Source organism: Arvicola amphibius, chromosome 13 (assembly GCF_903992535.2).
Source record: "Arvicola amphibius chromosome 13, mArvAmp1.2, whole genome shotgun sequence".
Lineage (NCBI taxonomy): Eukaryota > Metazoa > Chordata > Mammalia > Rodentia > Cricetidae > Arvicola > Arvicola amphibius.
The window spans coordinates 67449382-67469089 of record NC_052059.1 but is presented as its reverse complement, the minus strand read 5'-3'; the positions used below and the strand labels follow the sequence as shown (position 1 = coordinate 67469089).

At 40.6% G+C, this 19708-nt stretch overlaps 1 protein-coding gene across 1 annotated transcript; it reads left to right on the top strand.

The window, feature by feature from the left end:
- Window positions 1-8025: 8025 nt before the first annotated feature.
- Window positions 8026-9109, top strand: LOC119800206 (MKI67 FHA domain-interacting nucleolar phosphoprotein-like). The gene has a single exon (XM_038310323.1). The coding sequence runs from the start codon at window positions 8042-8044 to the stop codon at window positions 8939-8941; it is 900 nt and encodes a 299-aa protein (XP_038166251.1). The 5' UTR covers window positions 8026-8041; the 3' UTR covers window positions 8942-9109.
- The last annotated feature ends 10599 nt before the right edge of the window (window positions 9110-19708 follow it).

The window sequence follows — 19708 nt, the reverse complement described above, 5'->3', positions numbered from 1 at the left end:
AAGATCTAATCAAATTAAGAGCTGAAATCAACAGAATAGAAGCAAAAAATAAATAAATACAAAGAATCAATGAAACAAAGAGTTGGTTCTTCGAGAAAATCAACAAAACAGTCAAATCTTTATCCAATTAACCAAAAATCAGAGAGAGAATATCCAAATTAAGAAAATCAGAAATGAAAAGGGGGACATAACAACAGACACAGAGGAAATTCAGAGAATTATCAGGCCATATTTCAAAAACCTGTACTCCACAAAATTGGAAAACTTAAAGGAAATGGACAATTTTCTGGATAGCTATCACTTACCAAAATTATTCAAGACCAGATAAGCAAATTAAATAGACACATAACTCCTAAAGAAATAGAAAGAGTCATCAAAAGTCTTCCAACCAAAAACAAGCCCAGGGCTAGATGGTTTCAGCTCAGAATTCTACAAGATTTTCAAAGAAGAAATTATACCAATTCTCCTCAAATTATTCCACACAATAGAAACAGAAGAAACATTGCTGAACTTCTTCTTCTTCTTTTTTTTTTTTTTTTTTTTTTTTTTTTGGTTTTTCGAGACAGGGTTTCTCTGTGGCTTTGGAGCCTGTCCTGGAACTAGCTCTTGTAGACCAGGCTGGCCTCGAACTCACAGAGATCCTTCTGCCTCTGCCTCCCGAGTGCTGGGATTAAAGGTGTGCGCCACCACCGCCCAGCCACTGAACTTCTTTTTTATGAGGCTAAAATTACTCTGATACCCAAACACATTACTAAGAAAGAGAATTAAAGACCAATCACACTTATGGACATTGATGCAAAAATACTAAATAAAATACTGGCAAACCAAATCCAAAACCACATCAGAAAAATCATTCATCATGATCAAGTCGGCTTCATCCCAGAGATGCAGGGATGGTTCAACATATGAAAATCTGTCAATGTAATTCACCATATAAACAAACTGAAAAAAAAGAACCACATGATCATCTCATTAAATGTTGAAAAAAAAACTTTGACAAAATACAATGTACCTTCATGATAAAGGTCTTGGAGAGAGCAGGGGACATAAGGAACATACCTAAACACAATAAAGGCAATATACAGCAAGCCAACAGCCAACATCAAACTAAATGGAGAGAAACTCACAGCGATTGCACTGAAATCAGGAACAAGACAAGGTTGTCCACTCTCTCCATATCTATTCAATATAGTACTTGAGGTTCTAGCTAGAGCAATAAGACAACAAAAGGAGGTCAAGGGGATACAAGTCAGAAAATAAGAAGTCAAACTCTCACTGTTTAATGATGATATGATAGTTTACATAAGTGACCCCAAAATAGCCATCAAGGAACTTCTACAACTCATAAACACCTTCAGTAATGTAGCAAGATACAAGATTAACTCGAAAAAAATCAGTAGCCTTTGTTTACACAGAGGATAAATGGGCTAAGAAAGTAATCAGACAAACATCACCCTTCATAATAGCCACAAAAAAACATAAAATATCTTAGAGTAACTCTAACCAAACAAGTGGAAGACCTGTATGACAAGAACTTTAAATCTTTGAAGAAAGAAATTGAAAAAGACACCAGAAAATAGAAAGATCTCCCATGTTCTTGGGTAGGTAGAATTGACATAGTAAAAATGGCAATCTTATCAAAAAGCAATCTACAGATTCAATGCAATGCCAAAGTCTCAGTAAAATTCTTCACAGAACTCAAAAGAAAAATATGCAATTTCATATGAAAAAGCAAAAACCCAGGATAGCCAAAACAATCCTGTGCAATAAAGGAACTGGAGGTATCACAATCCCTGACTTCAAACTCTACTACAGAGCTACAGTACTGAAAACAGCCTGGTACTGACATAAAAACAGACAGGAGGACCAATGGAACTAAATCAAAGACCCAGATATCAATCCACATACCCACAAAAACCTGATTTTTGACAAAGAAGCAAAAAATATAAAATGGAAAAAAAGAAAGCATTTTCAACAAATGGTGCTTGCATAACTCAAAATGAACATATAAAGGAATGAAAATAGATCCATATCTATTGCCATCCACAAACCTCAAGTCCAAATGGATCAAAGTCCTCAACATAAAGCCAACCACACTGAACCTCATAGGAAAGAAAGGGGGAAGTTCACTTGAACACAATGACAGAGAAGACCACTTACTAAATATAACCCAAGTAGCACAGACACTGAGAGAAACAATTAATAAATGGATTCTCTTTAAACTGAGAATCTTCTGTAAAGCAAAGGACATGGTCAACAAGACAAAACGGCAGCCTACAGAATGGGAAAAGATCTTCACCAACCCCACATCAGACAGAAGCTGATCTCCAAAATATACAAAGAACGCAAGAAATTGGTCATCAAAAGAACAAATAATTCAATAAAAATGTGGTACAAACCTAAACAGAGAACTCTCAACAGAGGAATCTCAAATGGCTGAAAGACACTTAAGGAAATGCTCAACATCCTTAGCCATCAGAGAAATGCAAATCAAAACAACTCTGAGATTCCATCTAACATCAAAAACACTGATGTCAACTTATACTGGAGAGGATATGAGGTACAGGGAACACTCCTGCATTGCTGGTGGGAGTGTAAGCTGGTACATCCACTTTAGATGTCAGTGTGGTGATTTCTCAGAAATTAGGAAGCAACCTACCTCAAGATCCAGTAATACCACTTTTCGGTTTATACCCAAAGGATGCTCAATTATACCACAAGGACATGTGTTCAGCTATGTTCATAGCAGCATTGTTTGTCATAGCCAGAACCTGGAAACAACCTAAATGGCCCCTTGACTGGAGAATGTATAAAGAAAATGTAGTACATTTATTTATACAATAGAGTACCACACAGAAGAAAAAAATGATGACATCTTGAAATTTGCAGTCAAATAGATAGATCAATATGAGTGAGGTAACCCAGAACCAGAAAGACAAATATCATATGTACTCACCTATAAGTGACTTTTAAACATAAAGCAAAAAAAAAAGCCTAGCCTATAATTCACAACCCCAGAGAACCTAGACAACAATGAGGACCCTAAGAGAGACATACATGGATCTAATATCTAATATACATGGGAAGAAGAAAAAGACAAGATCTCCTGAGTAAATTGCAAGCAATGGGAACCATGGGAGAGGGTAGAAGGGAAGGGGAGAGAAAGGGAGGAGAGTGTAGAAAAAAATATATAGCTCAGTAAAACAATTTTAAAAATGTGAAAAAAAAGAAAAAGATGACAGGGGCCAGCCAGCTAGACATGGAGCAAGCAAGAACATAGAACATACCAAATGAGAGAAAGGAGAAAAGTCCTGTGGCAAAATGCAGGTGGATAAAAACAGGTTAAATTAAGCTAAAATGGCCAGTGAAACAAGCCTAAACCAAAGCTGAGCATTCATAATTAATAATAAGTCTTCATGTCTTTATTTGGGAACTAGGTTGAGGCACAAAGAAAATGCCAACTAACCTCTTCTTCCTTAGCTACAGAATCGCTGTTTTAATCAGCTTGACTACTCAACACAGTTTCCACCCACACAAAGCAGTTCATCTCCCCAATAAAGATTCATTATGTTTTTTTTAATATTTATCTCATATGCATGGTGCAGATATAGTTGTGCACATGTGGAAGTGAGGTGACAGCTTATGGGAACTGGTTTTCTCTTTGACCATGTAGGTCCTGGAGAACAAGCATAGGTCATTAAGCAAGATGGCAAGCCCCTTCACCCACTGAGCCATTCTGCCCATCTGAGATTTATTATTCTTTAGAGCAAATTTACATAAGACTTTTCCATAATGTGACTACTATTAAACTCTCCAAAATTTCTACATGTCCAGCAGGTAGGTCTCTTCGCCGACTTTGCCCATCAACCATAGATCTATGCTGGAGAGCATAGAGGGTTATGTTTACTCTAGAGAATATCTAACAGCACACCTGGTGGATGGTTTGTTCTCTGGACAGTAATCAAAATGATGGCTCATTGTTCTCAGTACTGAAGACCTCCCAGCCTGTCTTCCCCATGTTGAGAGAGGTTTTCCCCTTGGAGAAAGAATACACAGTCATCAGTACAAGGTTTAGGTGCATCTCAAATCTTGCTCCTGCCATTACTGCACAGCACAACATCAAAACCAAGAACACCACCACCATCACCATCATCATCATGTTTGTGTGTGCCTAATTGCTCTGTCAGATGTCACTAGAAGGTCTAGCAGGTTGAGGCTGACTGAAGCCCTGAGGCCCTGTAATATAGCTCATTGAAAATACACTTGTGTTCACCATAACAAATGCCTGACTGGACCAACTTCTCCACTTGTCTCTGCACCACCCACAAATGATGTCTTTTGCTCCAAGTAGTCTCATTCTTCATCTCTCACATCATTTAGGTCTTGGCTCAATGTCACCACAATAGGGAATATTTTTGACCTACATGAAGTAGAAAATAACTCTATACAACAGTCCATCTTCCCTGCACCCCCACTCTGTTTTCCATTCTCCTCAGGACCCGGCATTAAGTACTCGTCCCTGCACACACGAACCTATCATCTTCCTCTCTAAGTAAACAAAAGTCTCCATAATGGCAGACCTTTTTGCTTGCAATTTAAGCACTATTTGAAAAAGTAGATTTCCAACAAATATTTATTGAGTTAACATAAGAGTAGATCTAATTTTCAGCTCAGTTTAAAAACAAATAACCCTAATTTTTAATCAAGTCCAAAGGTCCTTGGGAAAATGCAGTATTGCCACATTTGCTAAGGGGAGGAAGAAAAGGGGGAGGAGGTAGAGAAATAATAAACCTTCAGTATAGTTAATAAAAAGAGGAGAAGGCCCTCAAAATAGCCTTCACCATGAAGATCTTGATATACACATTAATAGCAGCATGCACTTCTGTATTTTTACCTTTTCATTTTGAGTTTTTTTTTCCTTCCTCATGGCATAGGTTTCCAGGAGCAATACCCCACTCTATTGCACCTCCAGGAGTAGGGGCCTTTCTGCTGCCTGGAAACCAGTTCCTTCCTAATTCTTCCTCTCCCTGCACGATTGATTTTCATCATCCCGTCCTTGCAGAGGACATGCCAGCATATGCTGGCTCTGCCCAGTTGCTCATCTCAGTTCATGAAACCGTGCCATCTTTGTTAGCTTTAATTGCCAACCTGAGGCAGCCTAGAGTCACCAGAGAAAGAAGTCTCAATATAGGGAATGCCCAAATCAGATTGGCCTGTGGGCATGTTTATGGGGTGGGGTGGTCATCTTGATTGTTATTTGATGTAAGAAGATACAGCCTCTTGAGGGCAGCACCATTCCCTGGACCACAGTTGTATAAGAAGCTAGCTAGGCATGAGCCTATGAGTGAAGCCTGGATTTCTCTCCTAATGCTGCTCAGTGATGAAATGTGACCTGGGAGTATAAGCCAAATAAACGCTTTCTTTCCCTGTGAGTGTTTTATCACAACAAGAAGACTCAAACTAGAACATGCTGGAACTGGGAAATTCTACTTCCACTTTGCTGAGCCTTGGCTTCCACTGCCCTGAAGCCATCCATGCTTCAGTTTCCCTGTTCTAGTATACACGATCCATTACAAGACTTTGAGGGACAGACTTCTTACTGTGATCATGATGAAAACACTCCAACCAATAATGTTTGTAATCTTTCACTACAAGCATCCCATCTCTGTGTGCTTAAAGGCATGTCTTTAATTTTATATATATATATATATATATATATATATATATATATATATATATATATAATTATATTTGTGTGTATGTTCTGAAAATAACTCACCCAATTCTGTATCAAACACTAGATTCTGAAGTGCTTATTGTGTTAATAAAATGCACGCATCAATGCCTGTGAAATTATACTATGACCCTAGTCATAAAAAGCTTCATAACAGTTGCTTTTCTCCGAAGAAGGATCTCACAAACAGCAGTCAACTTTTAAGAAAAAGCAGAAAGCAAAACAAAGCCCTGTTTTGGTCAGCCGCTCATCCCTGAACTCATATCTTAACCCAGAACATGACATGAGAAGCTTAGCTTGGTCCGTTACAAAACTACAAATATCAGTACCGTGTATCAGAGTATAAATTATATCTTGAAATAATGGCATTATACTTAAACCCATCATTTTCTGTGAACTTTTCTCCAAGCAAAATAAAGTTGACATCTGAGACGCATTTTATTTCTTCAGTCTAACAGCAGTGCCCTGGAGTTCAGAGTCAGAATCTGAAGCTTTCGTTTCCTAAGAGTTCAGATAAAAGTCTCAAAGGGACATAAATAAAAACTCAGACCAAAAACTATACACAAAACCACTTTAGTAGGCTTCCAATGTAAATCTTCAACCAGAAGTCTTATTTTTTCTTTTCTTTTCTTTTTTTAAGGGGGTAGTTGGAGGAAGGAGGGTCTAGGACAAGGTTTCTCAATGTACAGCCCTGGCTGGCCTGGAACTTGCTTTGTAAACCAAGTTGGCCTTGACTTCACAGCACCCGGAAGGCAGAGGCAAAGGCTGGACCCCTGAGTGCAGCCAGGAGTAAGGAATCCTTAAAGAATCAGGACCAATGTAGCTTTGTCTAAAAATTAAACACAAAAGTGAACAAATCATAAAGCGCATGCCTTGAGAGTTTGAACTTGGAATGTGAAGAGACCGTTGTGACTGTTGACTGTATGCTTCATCTTAAATGTAAGTAACTGAACGTGTCTACTAGGGGATGTCCGTCTCCAGAAACACATGTATGGTTAAAAGAACTCTTCCATAGACTTCCTTGGGAATGTACTATGAAAATCAAGTAATCTTTTGGTTTTAGTTTTAGATCCCATAGTTTTGTGAAAGGGGTTTAAGGACAAACCACACATAAATTGTGTAAAATTGTTTGCACGCATGAACAAAACTTTTTTTAAAAATTACTCTTTCTTCAAGATTCCACTGCCTGTCACATATGTTGATTAAGGAGTAAACATTTGCTACCTTACATTAATAAGAAAAGGAAAAATGTTTAATTGTTAGTGATGAAGAACTTAGGAATACACAGCACCCAACAGTGAACAAAAGAAATAACCTTCAAATTATATCTTCTTATTAGATTGTTTTAGTCAAGATGGCATGACTGATGCATATAAGGTACTTGGCTGAGCAGAACATTTACAAGTTTTTTTGTTTCTTTAAACTCCAGCTATGTTTTCTCAGAATTCCCTCTCCTTTCAGAGGCCGCCAGCATTCCTCAGGTCAGAGCCACATCTCTCACCTCTGCGTCTATCCTCACATCTCCTCTGGCTCTGACCCTCCAGTGTCCCAATGGTCATCACTCGAATTATACGATGTCTTCCAGGATAATCTAGAGTTTTCTCTACATCTAACATCCATAATTGTTTTTGCAAGAGCCTTTTACCATGTAAACTAAAAGATTTAGGACACTGGTATGCATCCTTACAAGGGGACATTACTCCAGCTACCATGCAGTTCTGAAGAATTAGGAGGTTGACTTTGCCACACTAAGCTTACTACGAGTCTTACAACGGCTTACAATGAATCTGCGCTAGTTAGAATGGTTCTAGGAAAGATATAAGTAGACAGATCCTGAGGCGAGGCTACCATGTTGGGAACTTAGTACAGAACAAATTATGAGGGAAAGACTAATAAAGACCATTGAGACTATTATTGCCTATGCAGGAAACAGAAATTAGATCTCTACTTGACCATATATGAAAGTACTTCCAGGTAGTCGTGTAGACATATGTAGACACAGGAAAAGAAAATGCAAAAGTATAGGAAATAATCTTACAAATTCATATGAGAAATATTTCTTAAACAGAACCAAAAAAACACACATGGTGAGTTGTAGACATAAAAATGTGATGTCACAATAAAAAAGCCATGCAGAAAGTAAAAAGGCAGTCATTCATTCCAAAACCTCTCGACCATTCTTCCAGTCAAAAATTAGTATTTAAAATATAGAGAGAATTTCTACAAATCAATGAGAAATTACAATTACATAAGAGTAACTGAAATTGGGGACCTCCGCGTGCAACGGCTGGGAAGGACTCCTTCAACATGGCTCCCGCAGAGACGAGTCTAGCGCTGAACCTGCAGGAAGACGCAAAGTTTCAGAAGGTTCTGACACAAGCCCAACATCTCGTGAAAAAGCAAAAGAAGGAAGAAAAAAGTCTTAATCCTGGAGTGATCTTTGTGGGCCACCTGCCAGCAATATTTTCTGAAAGTCACCTCTATGATTACTTTACCCAGTTTGGCACTATTAGCAGATACAGACTGTCCAGAAGTAAACGGACTGGAAACAGCAGAGGGTATGGTTTTGTGGAGTTTGAGTCTGAGGATGTTGCCAAGATAGTTGCAGAAACAATGGACAACTACCTTTTTGGTGCAAGACTTCTATCGTGTAAATTTATGCCACCAGAAAAAGTCCATAAGGACCTTTTTAAAGAGTGGAACGTTCCCTTTCATCAGCCATTATTTCCGGCAGTGGATCGCTATAATCAGAAACGGGGGCATTTGCAAATGTTGAAGATGGAATATCGGTTCAAGAAGAAGGAAAAATTACTCCGGAAGAAACTAGCTAAGAAGGGGATTGATTATAGTTTCCCTTCGTTGGTGTTACCTAATCCAAAGAAAGGGGCTTCACAGGGCACTCCGGAGTCCAAGGGTAACCAGGATCCCACACCAGTTTGTACACCAACATTTTTGGAGAGACGAAAATTACAAGTGACTGAGATCGATGACAATAAAGATGATGAAATCATTTTCAAACAGCCCGTGCCCACAGTGAAAGAAGAGGCACCAAAGACTCCAACACCTGCACGCTCTGGGACAAAAAGACCAAGAAAAAGGAAGAGCAACCAGGATCCTGAAAGTATGCTGTGTGTGTCTTCCAGGCAGATGTGGTTTTGTTATAAAGGCCTACATATGTTACTGGTGCTGCAACATGCAAGCCACTGACGAGATTATTGGAGGAAAAACACATGTTTGTTCATGCCGGTGAGGCACGCCATCAGGAAGTTGGCTGTTGTGCCCTCTCCTGGCCTGAGTTTTATTCAGGCTTCATGGCTGCCGTAGTTTACTCTGCCTGTATCACATCACAGACTTAGATACCACCAGTGCTGTGCACATAAAACCCCAGAGAATATGGCAGGCTTCAAGACCCCAGAAACTGGAAGTTAAATACACATACGGAGGACGAGAAGGCAGTTCACGTGTGAATACACATTTGCACAAGTGCTATAAGAACCTGGAATAACTTGTTTTCATACATAATTACAGTGAGCTAATTTAGGTTTGACAGATCAGTTTCAGCAGGTATAATCAAGATTCAGTGGCCAAACGTTTCTACCATTTATCTGTGTATAAGAGAAAAGAAAACTTTTTGTATGGGGGGGGGATCCACCATCTGTTTGTTGCTGTGCTTACTATTGCTCATGCAGGTTTGTTAATATACCTATCAACCACCAAAAAAAAAAAGAGTAACTGAAATTAATAAACATAAGAGTTAAAACCATAATAATCTTAGGGGGAAAAGAGATCAGTCTTTATAACCTTGAATTGGAAATAATTTCTTAGGTATAATATCAAAAGCACAAATAAAACAAAAATACATAAAATAAGATTCATCAGAATTTGAAAATTTTGTGTATCAGAAAACCATAATGAATTTTAAAAGGAAGCATATAAACTCAGAGAGATATTCACAAATTACATATTTGAAGCTCCTAGCATCTAGAGCACTTATAACCCAACAGAACTCATTTTTAAAATGGAAAATATTTGAATAGATATTTCTCTAACAAAGATATTAAGCAACCAACAAAGACCTAAAAATGCTAAAAATCATCAGCTATTATTAAATGCAAGTTTAATCACACAAGATACCAACTCTACACCCACTAGCATAACTACAGCAATATTTTGATGGGAAGTAGATATCAGCAAGGGTGCGGCAGAATCCAACCTTCATGTACAGTTGACAAGAATGCAAAAACAGTGGCTGAGAGATGTCAAGTGCCTGCCATGTAAGTGTAAGTATCTGAGTTCAGATCTCCAGAACACACATTAGTGGGCACGGCATTTGTGTCTATTATACCAATGCTGAGGAGAGAGAGACAGTGGAATCCTGCAGCTCATTGGCCTGACATATAGTTTTGGACCAGTGTCCTGCAGTTTACACTGAAAGTTAAGTGTCTGGGGCTAAGATCCTTTTGGAAGCATTGGGCGGGGGGGAGTGGAAAGTAAGATATAAAATAAAAATAGTTTTATTGGCGTAGCTACTGCAAACTGTTGTCCTTACAACACTGAACAGAATTGCATATGACCCAGCATTTCCATTAGGTACCTACTCCCAAGAATTGAAATGGACTAAAACAGATACCTACGTGGCAATGTTCACAGAAACACTATTTACTGTAAGCAAGAGATTGGAATAATCTAAATGTCTGTCAAGTGATGGGCGATTTAAAAAGTATGCTGTAACCCAATATCTTTCGGTTATAGAAAGGAATGAAGTACAAGGCCAGAATGCTGATAGAGATGTGACAGAAAAGACTGCTTATGAGTTTCAGATGGGCACCGGGACTCTATTGGGAATCGGCCTGGAAGCCATTTGTGTAACATTCTGGCAAATCGCTTACCTACATTTTATCCATGTACTGAAACTCCAGTAGGTTGAGTTGAAAGGTGATGGAATAATTAATCTGGAGGAAGAGATGTCCAATTAGCTCAGAATGCAGACTGTGGCTTGGGTTTTGCCACCTAATTTCAGTCAGATGTTCAGCGAGACTGGGAGCATAAAGAACAGAGAGATCCCAAATGCTTGTCTCTGGCCCAAAATGAAAAATAAAGCTGGGGCCAAGGGACGTACGGCTTTTTAAAGAGATAATGGACATTAAAACAAGCCAAGCACTTTGCATTCTGACAGTAGGAATGGTGTCTTGAGGATGCTTCAGGCATGGGCCAGATCTCACCCATCCCAAGGTTTAAATCATTTGTAAGAGTTAGCTTTGAGATGAGCGATTAGGGGTGCCTTGCTCACACAGCACTGCCTACAAAATGTTTCCTCATGTTCAGCCATCCAGGCCCTCAAAGGCCACTCTTCTTCCAGGGAGCCTGACTACTGGTTAGGCTGGTGGCATACACTGGTGTTGGTCATGTAATGCTGGTGGTGCATGGATATAAAATGCAAGAGACATGGAACAGTATCTGTGAGGGTGGAAGGCTGAGCGACACTCTGAAAGGAAGAGTGTGGAGATGCAAGAGTGAAGTGAAAAAGAAATGCAGGGGAGACCCCAACAAGCTAGAGATGCCAGGTTTATAGAATATCTGTTGAGAAAAGGTGCAGGAAACAAGACGAGCCAGCTCAGGACTCTGCAGGCTGTGGGGACTGTGTAGGCAGCCATTGAGGCTGTGGGGGCTGGGCTGCACAAGTCAGTCCTTTGGAACTCACACAGTGATGAAGGCCAGATGTGCCAGGGCAACAGGATTTAATGTTGGCCCGGCTGGATCTCAGCATTGCTTCTGTCCCCTGCCTGCTCTCCATGTGCCCACATCTTACACTTGGATTGGAAGTGTCTGCCCTGTTACCCTGTGCACTACACATATGAATTTGCTCTTTTTTTGTTCTTTTGGTAGGGGCTGCAGATAAGAACCTTGGATATAACTTCCGAACAATGCTGTAACTGGGGCTTTTAGAGGGATAAGGTCTTCTGCTTCGGGAAATGGCCGTGAGCTTTTGGGAGCCAGCGTGGAACACTGTGATGGGAAAAACACACCGTTCTCCATAAGCTTACGTTGGTTCCCTCTGGGGGTGATATCTTGGGAGATTTGAAAAACTTTAGGAGGTGGGGCCTGGTTTGAGAAAGCATCCCACTGAGGACGTGCCCTTGGAGGGAGCGTTAGGACGCTGGCCTCTTCTTGCTGTCTCTCTGCTTCCCGGCCTCTGTGACATACATAGCTTTGCCACACCATGCCTTACCTCAGGCCCAAAGCAAGAAGGCTAACTGACCATGAGTAAAATGTCAGAAACCATAATAAATAAACATTTTCTCTTTAACAAATTGAACATAAAGGGAATGAAGTACTAATGAGTGGTACAATTGAATGAACATGGAAAATATGTTAAGTGAAAGGAGTTAGGCACAAAAGGTCACATGTCACATGATTGCATTTATGTGAAACACCAAGAATCAGCAAACGAAGCGATTGATGTTTCCCAGTAGGGAAGAGTAGGAGAAATTGCTTATGCATATGTGTTCCCTTTCTGAAATGTTGTGCAACTAGGCAGAGGTGTGATTGCACACCACTGTGGATAACTGGATTTCACTAGTGCATTTTACTATGCCAAGTGAGCAATATGCTGCGTGCAACAAAGGCTGTGCTTCTATACAACAGACAGGACCATGGAAACTGCTAAAAGATAAACTAGTAATTATTTTTTAAGGTGCTTGTCATCTATGTAGCTTGTTATCCAAGAAAAAATCGTACCATAAATCTTTGTGAAAATATAAATGACACAAAGGGAAAATGACCTGAGGACCAACCAGACAATTTGCTGAAGCGTCTGATATGAAATGACCACCAACAAAAAAATACGAATTAATTAATTAGAATTAACCTCATTATGCTTGTGAAAGTGCAAAGCCAAACATACTTTGTGCTTTTTTGGACACAGATCAAACACCAGTGAAAATGAAAAATGAATTGGATATAATGCCTTGCTATGGAAATACCTTCCGATGTCAACTAAAAAGGCAAGGTGGATTTATAGAACACACTGATACTTGTATACATTTTTAACACATTCACTGTAAGTGGAGACATAGTAGAAGGCAGGAACACATAAGGAAAGACGCCCATCAACTTTTTGATGATGGTTGTCCCTGGAGATAAGAGTGGCATCAAAGGAATATTATCTATAATTTTAATTTCTTAAAAGAAACTTGAAAGTCAATAAAACACATTGTTGATGTTTGTCATTTCTGAAAGCTGTCACTAATGTCTTTGTGTGTGTGTGTGTGTGTGTTAAAGAGACAGACAGACAGACAGACAGACAGAGACACACAGAGAGAAACAGAAAGACACACAGAAAGAGATAGAAACAGAGAAATATTGCACGCAAGGCTCACCATAGCTAAGGTGAGCATCTTTGAAGATGAAGCCTTAGTAACAGTTTCAGCAACGCTCCCTAATCAGAGATCCCTGAACAGCCAAGTGCTAGAACCTTGTGTGTTTGCCCAGGACAGTGTGTGCTGCAACTGAACAAAGACATTTCCTATTCTTCAGAAGAAGCCAGCCAGACAACAAAGTCCAGAGCAAAATCTGTTACCCTCCCCTGGTTCATTCCACATGTTCCTTTGGCCCAACGTTTGTTTATTTGCTCATTGACTTAAATCTGATATAAGCCATAACACTGAAGATCGTATCAAACATGGAATTCAGATTATCTTTGCTATCACCCTGGCAGCTGGTGGGGAGAGTCGTCTCCGATCATTTGTACTTGAGGCCCTTTTCTGATACCAGCTGTGTGTACTGCAGGATAACAACTGGAAAAGGTTGCCACTCGCTGCTTTGGCAAGTGGATTGCTATCGATCTCCTAGGCTGGGTGTTCTAACAAGCAAACTGCCATGCAGAAAGGGGAATTAACTAACAAGGAGGCTAGGAGGCTTGCAGCCCCACAGTCCAGACCTCTTTCTCGGTGTGATGTGTCAAGGCTGCTGCCTGCTCAGGACATAGGAATGCTCCATTTACAGGCTACTTTCACCAGTTAGTAAACATTTCCTTCTAATGCACGCTTGCTGGAAGAAACCCCGACTTGGTGCTCTCAGGTCTGTCTCTTGAACCTTACCCAGGAAATAAAACAGAAAACTCTGTTCCGAAGAACCACTATGAATTTATAAAGACTGCATGACAGTGCATATGGCTTTAAGATGAGAACTTAAATCTGCTGAGGGAGGGGACTCTTATTTTCGAAAAGAGAGAATGAAGGCCTCTTAAGCAGAAAACACAAACAAGTCATTATCATATCTCATTATCTGGAATTTTTTAGAATTTAGCTTTCTTTGCTAAAAATGCAAATTTCTTGTGGGTAGGGACTTTGTCCATTTGGTTAGCATAGGATCTGGTCTGGCACCTAGGTGGGACCTGTGGCAAACAGAGAAAACTCCAGGTAACTACGTGGGTGCGGGTTTGCATTCACTCGTCCACAAGCAAGTTGCATGTTCTTGCTCTCTCTTAGAAGAGTTAATTAGAAATAAAAAAAGTAAAACTACTAGGATTCTGATCATTCTGAAACAGGAAGACCATCTTTAAATATGAAGAAATCACAAGTACAGCATGATCCAGCGACCTGTCGTTGTGACTAAGCAACTTCAAACAGGAAAGATTTCAGAGGTCCGCAGTCACTTGAGCAAGGACTCAGTGGTGGGAAAGACAGAAAAGAGCTGGGATCCCAATGCCTGCTTGATGGCCTCGGCCCCAGTGGTCTAACTTCTTCCCACTGGGTTCCCAACAGCCCCACCATGACAGGTCAAGTCTTAAATATGCGGCTTACACTGCCAAACCACAGCACGGTCGCCATTGTTCTAGAAAATGGCACAAATTTTCTATTTGTAGTCATAAATGGTACACAATCACCCCGTAACATCTCGAGAGCCACTCTTTATACTGAAGGGCCAGGACCAAAAACGATACTACATGCAGATGCACATATGCGCAAGGTGGGAAACATACTGTCATGTGACCTGACATCCTGTTTGGTTTTCCGTTTCTCTTTTTCCAGCACACGGGGGAAACCCTGACCTAAGCTGACCTGGGCAGAATCTTTATCTGAAGTTTTGAGCTGGAACCAATGGAGTCGAGTTCAAATTCACACCAGCAACCAGTCACGCTAGATGCTCGGTGGAGGCCCTGTTTGCGCCCCCTGAGAAACGAAAGCAGAAAAAGCCAGTCATGGGAAAGACTGTTGCTGCTGTAAAAGAATTACCACAAGCTTAGAACCTTGAAACAAGCAAGGAGGTTTTTTAGGGCTGTGGGGCAGAAATCTAAAATGGGCTAGCAGGACTGTGTTCCAGGAGACTGCAGGGGAACCACTGCCTTGCTTCCTCCAATCTCGCTACTGTCCCTCTTCTAAAGACCCTTGTATTCACACTGGGCCCACCTGGATAATTCAGGATAATCTCTCTAGTTCAATACGTTTGATTTAATATCTACAACATCTGGTTTGCCATGTAAAATGGCATTTTTGAAAATTCCAGGCATTGGGACATCAGTGCTGGGGGGTGCCACTTACCCCTACCAAAAATATCCAGGGAGGTACAAAAGTCATAGGTGAAGAAAAGGTTCACACAGGCCTTTTCTTCCTGAGCTCCTACACTTGGGTACCAGGACACACCTTTATGCCCCTGTGAAATCTCGTGGGTAGCAGATGCCTAAGCATTCTACTAAGAATTCTAAAAGCTTAAAGAATTTATTTTCTTTATCACCACCACCACCACCACCACCATTATTGTATGTATGCACACACGGGTTTAGGGATGCCTGTGGAGGCCAAAGGGGGAAGCTTGTCCTCTGGAGCAGGAGTTCCAAGTAGCTGTAAACTGCCTGATGTAGGTTATGGGATTAGCTCAGGTCCTCTGCCAGCATAGCAGGTGCTCTCCAGCGCGCAGAGAGCGTCGGGAGTGACAGGACCAGTGAGCAGTATCTCCCCTGAATGTTGCTCTAACTAAACCAGAGAACAGTTCATGTCAGAAATGCACGGCTCTTGCTCTAGCTCAGGACAGTAGAGTCGGTCTAGCCAAGTACATCCTCTTTTCTCCGATGAAACTATAAAACAGAAGCCCTTGCTAACAGTAGCAGAATCTTAATTAAGGGATATTTGGATCCCACAGGAGACCGCCTGTCACATGGAATCCCAAGGGCTCCAGCGGGGGAAGGGATCTTAGCTTGGTGCATTTCTTCCTGCTTCCTCTCCTTTCTCACAGAATGGTTGCGTCCAGAGCCTCTGGCCACAAGTGTACATGACGCGGACATCATAGTCGCTGCCCTTCCTAAGTAACCTGGCTGCAGAGGCAACGTGTTTGACAATATGAAAAACACTTTTCAACACTGAAGCACATTTGCAAAAGAGAAAGCCAGTGGTTTCAGGAACCAGAGATTTGTTTCTGTCAGTTTTGTTTGGTGCTCAGTGCCAGGGGTTCACTTAGCCTGGATCCCTGGCTGGGATTTTGTAGGGAATTCTGCGTGAGTGATACTTAGCAACTTCCCTAATCGCTCACCCAAGTGCTCTCTGTGACCTGAAATGATACTGCCACCTTCACCCCAGACAGAAGCAAGGATAAGGGGACCCCATCGTAAGCCCAGCATATGAGGAAACCAAGGGGGAGGTTGGAAAGAATCACACACTTTTAATTGGAATTGTGACTCAGTCCGTGTCTCAGAATCAAGAATGCCAGGAGCAGACCCAGGCTGAACTGCTCAGCAAGAAGCTGCTTCCTGTCAGCTGCCTTGCCCTCATCTTTTTGGGAAGAATTCTCCGAAGATTTAGGAAGTCTATCTTTAAATCCCTTACTATATCTTTTAAGACCCAGTGAAATGAGTGTGTACAAAATAATCTTTTCCTAGGTCCTGTGGAAATGCTGTCTGTGTGCATATTTTGCCAAGAAATTAAATTCTGGTCTTTGCCAAAGATCATAAATATACTTGGCAGAGTAGAGAGGCTCAGTAGCAAAAGAAAAAGTAATCTTTCCATTCAGCCAGTTGCTCTCACTTATTACAAACCGTCTGTCTTCCTCCCTGATGGAGTCTGGCTCCGAGGGCCTGTGGGATGCGGTACAGCTTCACACACAGGGCCACAGGGGCTGTCACCAGCCCCGTGGCTGTCCTCCCTCAGCACTCGGCTATTTTTCTTCACAGTAACAACCAGTTTTTAGGAAAACATCCAGTATTAGCTATGTTGTATTTTTTTTCATTATTTTAAGACCTGATTTGATTTCCTTCAGTTCTCTGAGTATTATAAAAATGCCAGTAAGCTGAGTAGGCTGTCGGTGAGTGGGCCGGTGATGGGCTAACGAGTGATTTCTTAGCTTTACAGTCACCAAATCAACTCAGGCTGCTCATAGGAGCATGGGGGAGATTTCAGGGTTATGTGTTTAAGAGTTAGGGCGACAGAGACAGGGATGATCACTGGGGTCAGGGGCAGAGAGTACAGCTAAGCTGTGAGCTCAGATCCACTGAAAATTTCTCTCAAATCACATGGTAAAGCCAGCTGAGAAAGGTATGATCAAAAGCAAATTTTCAAAGAGTTCAGAGAGAGAGAAAAATAAAATTGAATCGAATAAAGACGAACCCCAACATCCCCCTCTGGCCTCTGTGGTCATACATATGTGTGTACACGCACACAGAGATACATACATATACACATGCATATTAGAACACACATAAGCACGCACACACAATAAATAAAACAGGCAGATAGATAAATAAAAAATTTCACCCTTAACCACCTATGTGTTCCTAACTACACATCATTCCAAGATGTGTACAGCCACAGTAGCCTGATTCTTCGCATAACCTCCTCTCTCTGTTCTGTGACATGAAACCATCAGAAAGCAAAAATTCTGTGAACATGCAGATTTAAGATAAAAATAACTAAAACTGGGTAGAACTTTTAATGTGATTGGAAGGTCAAGACACGCCTAACATTTCAACAGAAACATACGTCATCATCAGCAAATAAAACCTGATAACTCTTGCTGGCAGCTAATTTAATTTGCTCTGTGTACTTAATAATAGCACAGCTTCATTTCTTTGAAAAATAGCCTGTAAAAGTTTTTAAATTACTCAAGTGCCCATTTGTTTAGAACTATGGTTATTTGTGTTTCGATTGTACTTTCCACTTAAATTCCTTATTCCTGGAATGGAGGTACATCAAAACATGAGTCAGACACAGTCCCTCAGGGGTTTAGACAACTACAAAGTTGGGATGTATGCACCAAGGGTCCTTTCTTCCTCTTCTGCATCTCTATTACATTTGCAAAACCAAACGAAAATTCTGTAAACATTTCTCATTATTTAGCATTTGTGTGGGGGCAGGGAGTGCATGTGTGTGTTGAAGTGGGCAGTGTACATCTGTATGTGTGTGCCTGCAGAGGTCAGAGGTTGAAACCAGGTGTCCTTGTTACTCATTCTACACTTTCCTTATCTAATTATGTGTTGATTTTTAGACAGGGTCTCTGGCTAAACCTCGAGATCTCTGTTTCCTCTTAGACAGACTGACTGGCAAGCTCCAGAGACCTCAGGACTCTGTCTCCCAGAGTTGAGATTATACACACACACCACTGTACCTGGTGTGTGTGTGTGTGTGTGTGTGTGTGTGTGTGTTGGTTCTGGGATATGAACTCAGGCCCTCACATTTGGTGCTATTTTATTTTAAAAAGCTTCCATTAAAAATGGGCACTTTTGGAAAAGCTTCATCTAAATGATAACCACCCCTATAAATCTTCACTCAATGAAGCTCCTACCTGAGATTTTTACTATATCTCTACCTCTTGAAGATTGGAGTATGGTAGAAAGACAATGGAGGTCTCTCTCAAGAGAATGACTAAATAAAACCATTTGGAAATATTGTTACATTGTAGCTCACATTTTATTTTTATTAATCATTATTATTTATCCAGTCTTGAACTTTTTTCAGCCCTTTGAATGCTGAGATTTTAGGCACATGTCACCATGCCCAGCTGCAGTTAACATTCCAAAAAAAATATTGTCGATTGTATTTCGATTATAAACTATTCTTTTAAATCAGACATCCCTAGGAAATGTTTTCAGTCCATTAACATTACTATCGAGATATTTCCACACAGAAGCATGAGTGGATATGAGACGCCACAGTTCTGCTCAGCCCATTGCCTGACAACTAGTTACGCAGAGCAGAGCTTCTCACAATAAGACAAACAAGCCAGGGTCCTTCCAAGAAGGAGAAAATCACGGTGGAAACAATGTGAAATCTGCCACCAAGATGCTTAGGCAACAAGCCACCTATGGACAATGACCTTCTGTCTCCTTTAGCAGATTGAATTTGCTCAAACTTGGGTTTATATTAAAATAATCCAGAAAAAAATGCTTCTTTGATTTTATCAGTTTCTAAGTGTCTGGCTTTTCTGTTCTTCTAATCAGGTTAGAAACACAGTTTTAGAATCATACATCTAAGTAAAAACAAAATACAATGTAACAGGAAACGGACTTCCTCAATAAAAGCACAGATCTTCCAAGTCCTCAGAAGAAACTGGAGTCCCCAGATTCATGCTGGGATGGGAGTCCCTGTAGATTTTCCTCCTCGTGTTGATTACCATCACACTATGACTGAAACACACACACAGACACACACACACAGAGAGAGAGAGAGAGAGAGAGAGAGAGAGAGAGAGAGAGAGAGATCTTGACCCCCACCCCATTCCCTAGTTCCCTTTAACCCAGTTAAAATGGACTTAATATTTTCTTTTAGACTTTTTTAAATATCTTCGTGTTTCTTTCCTTTTTTTGCAGCTTATCACTGAACTTTTAAAAATGTTAACTAAATAAGGGAGAATATAAAAAAATAATTATAGGACATCTAAACTCTGGAAGCAGGCACATTTCCAAAGAACATACTTATGATTCTAAAATAACCTCTCTGGAGGCTGATGGGCTTTTTCTAATCACCTTGCCCAGCCTCTATAGCCTCT

Coding starts and splice junctions, on each gene's coding strand:
- LOC119800206 (XM_038310323.1), top strand. CDS start 8,042: ATGGCTCCCGCAGAGACGAGTCTAGCGCTGAACCTGCAGGAAGACGCA.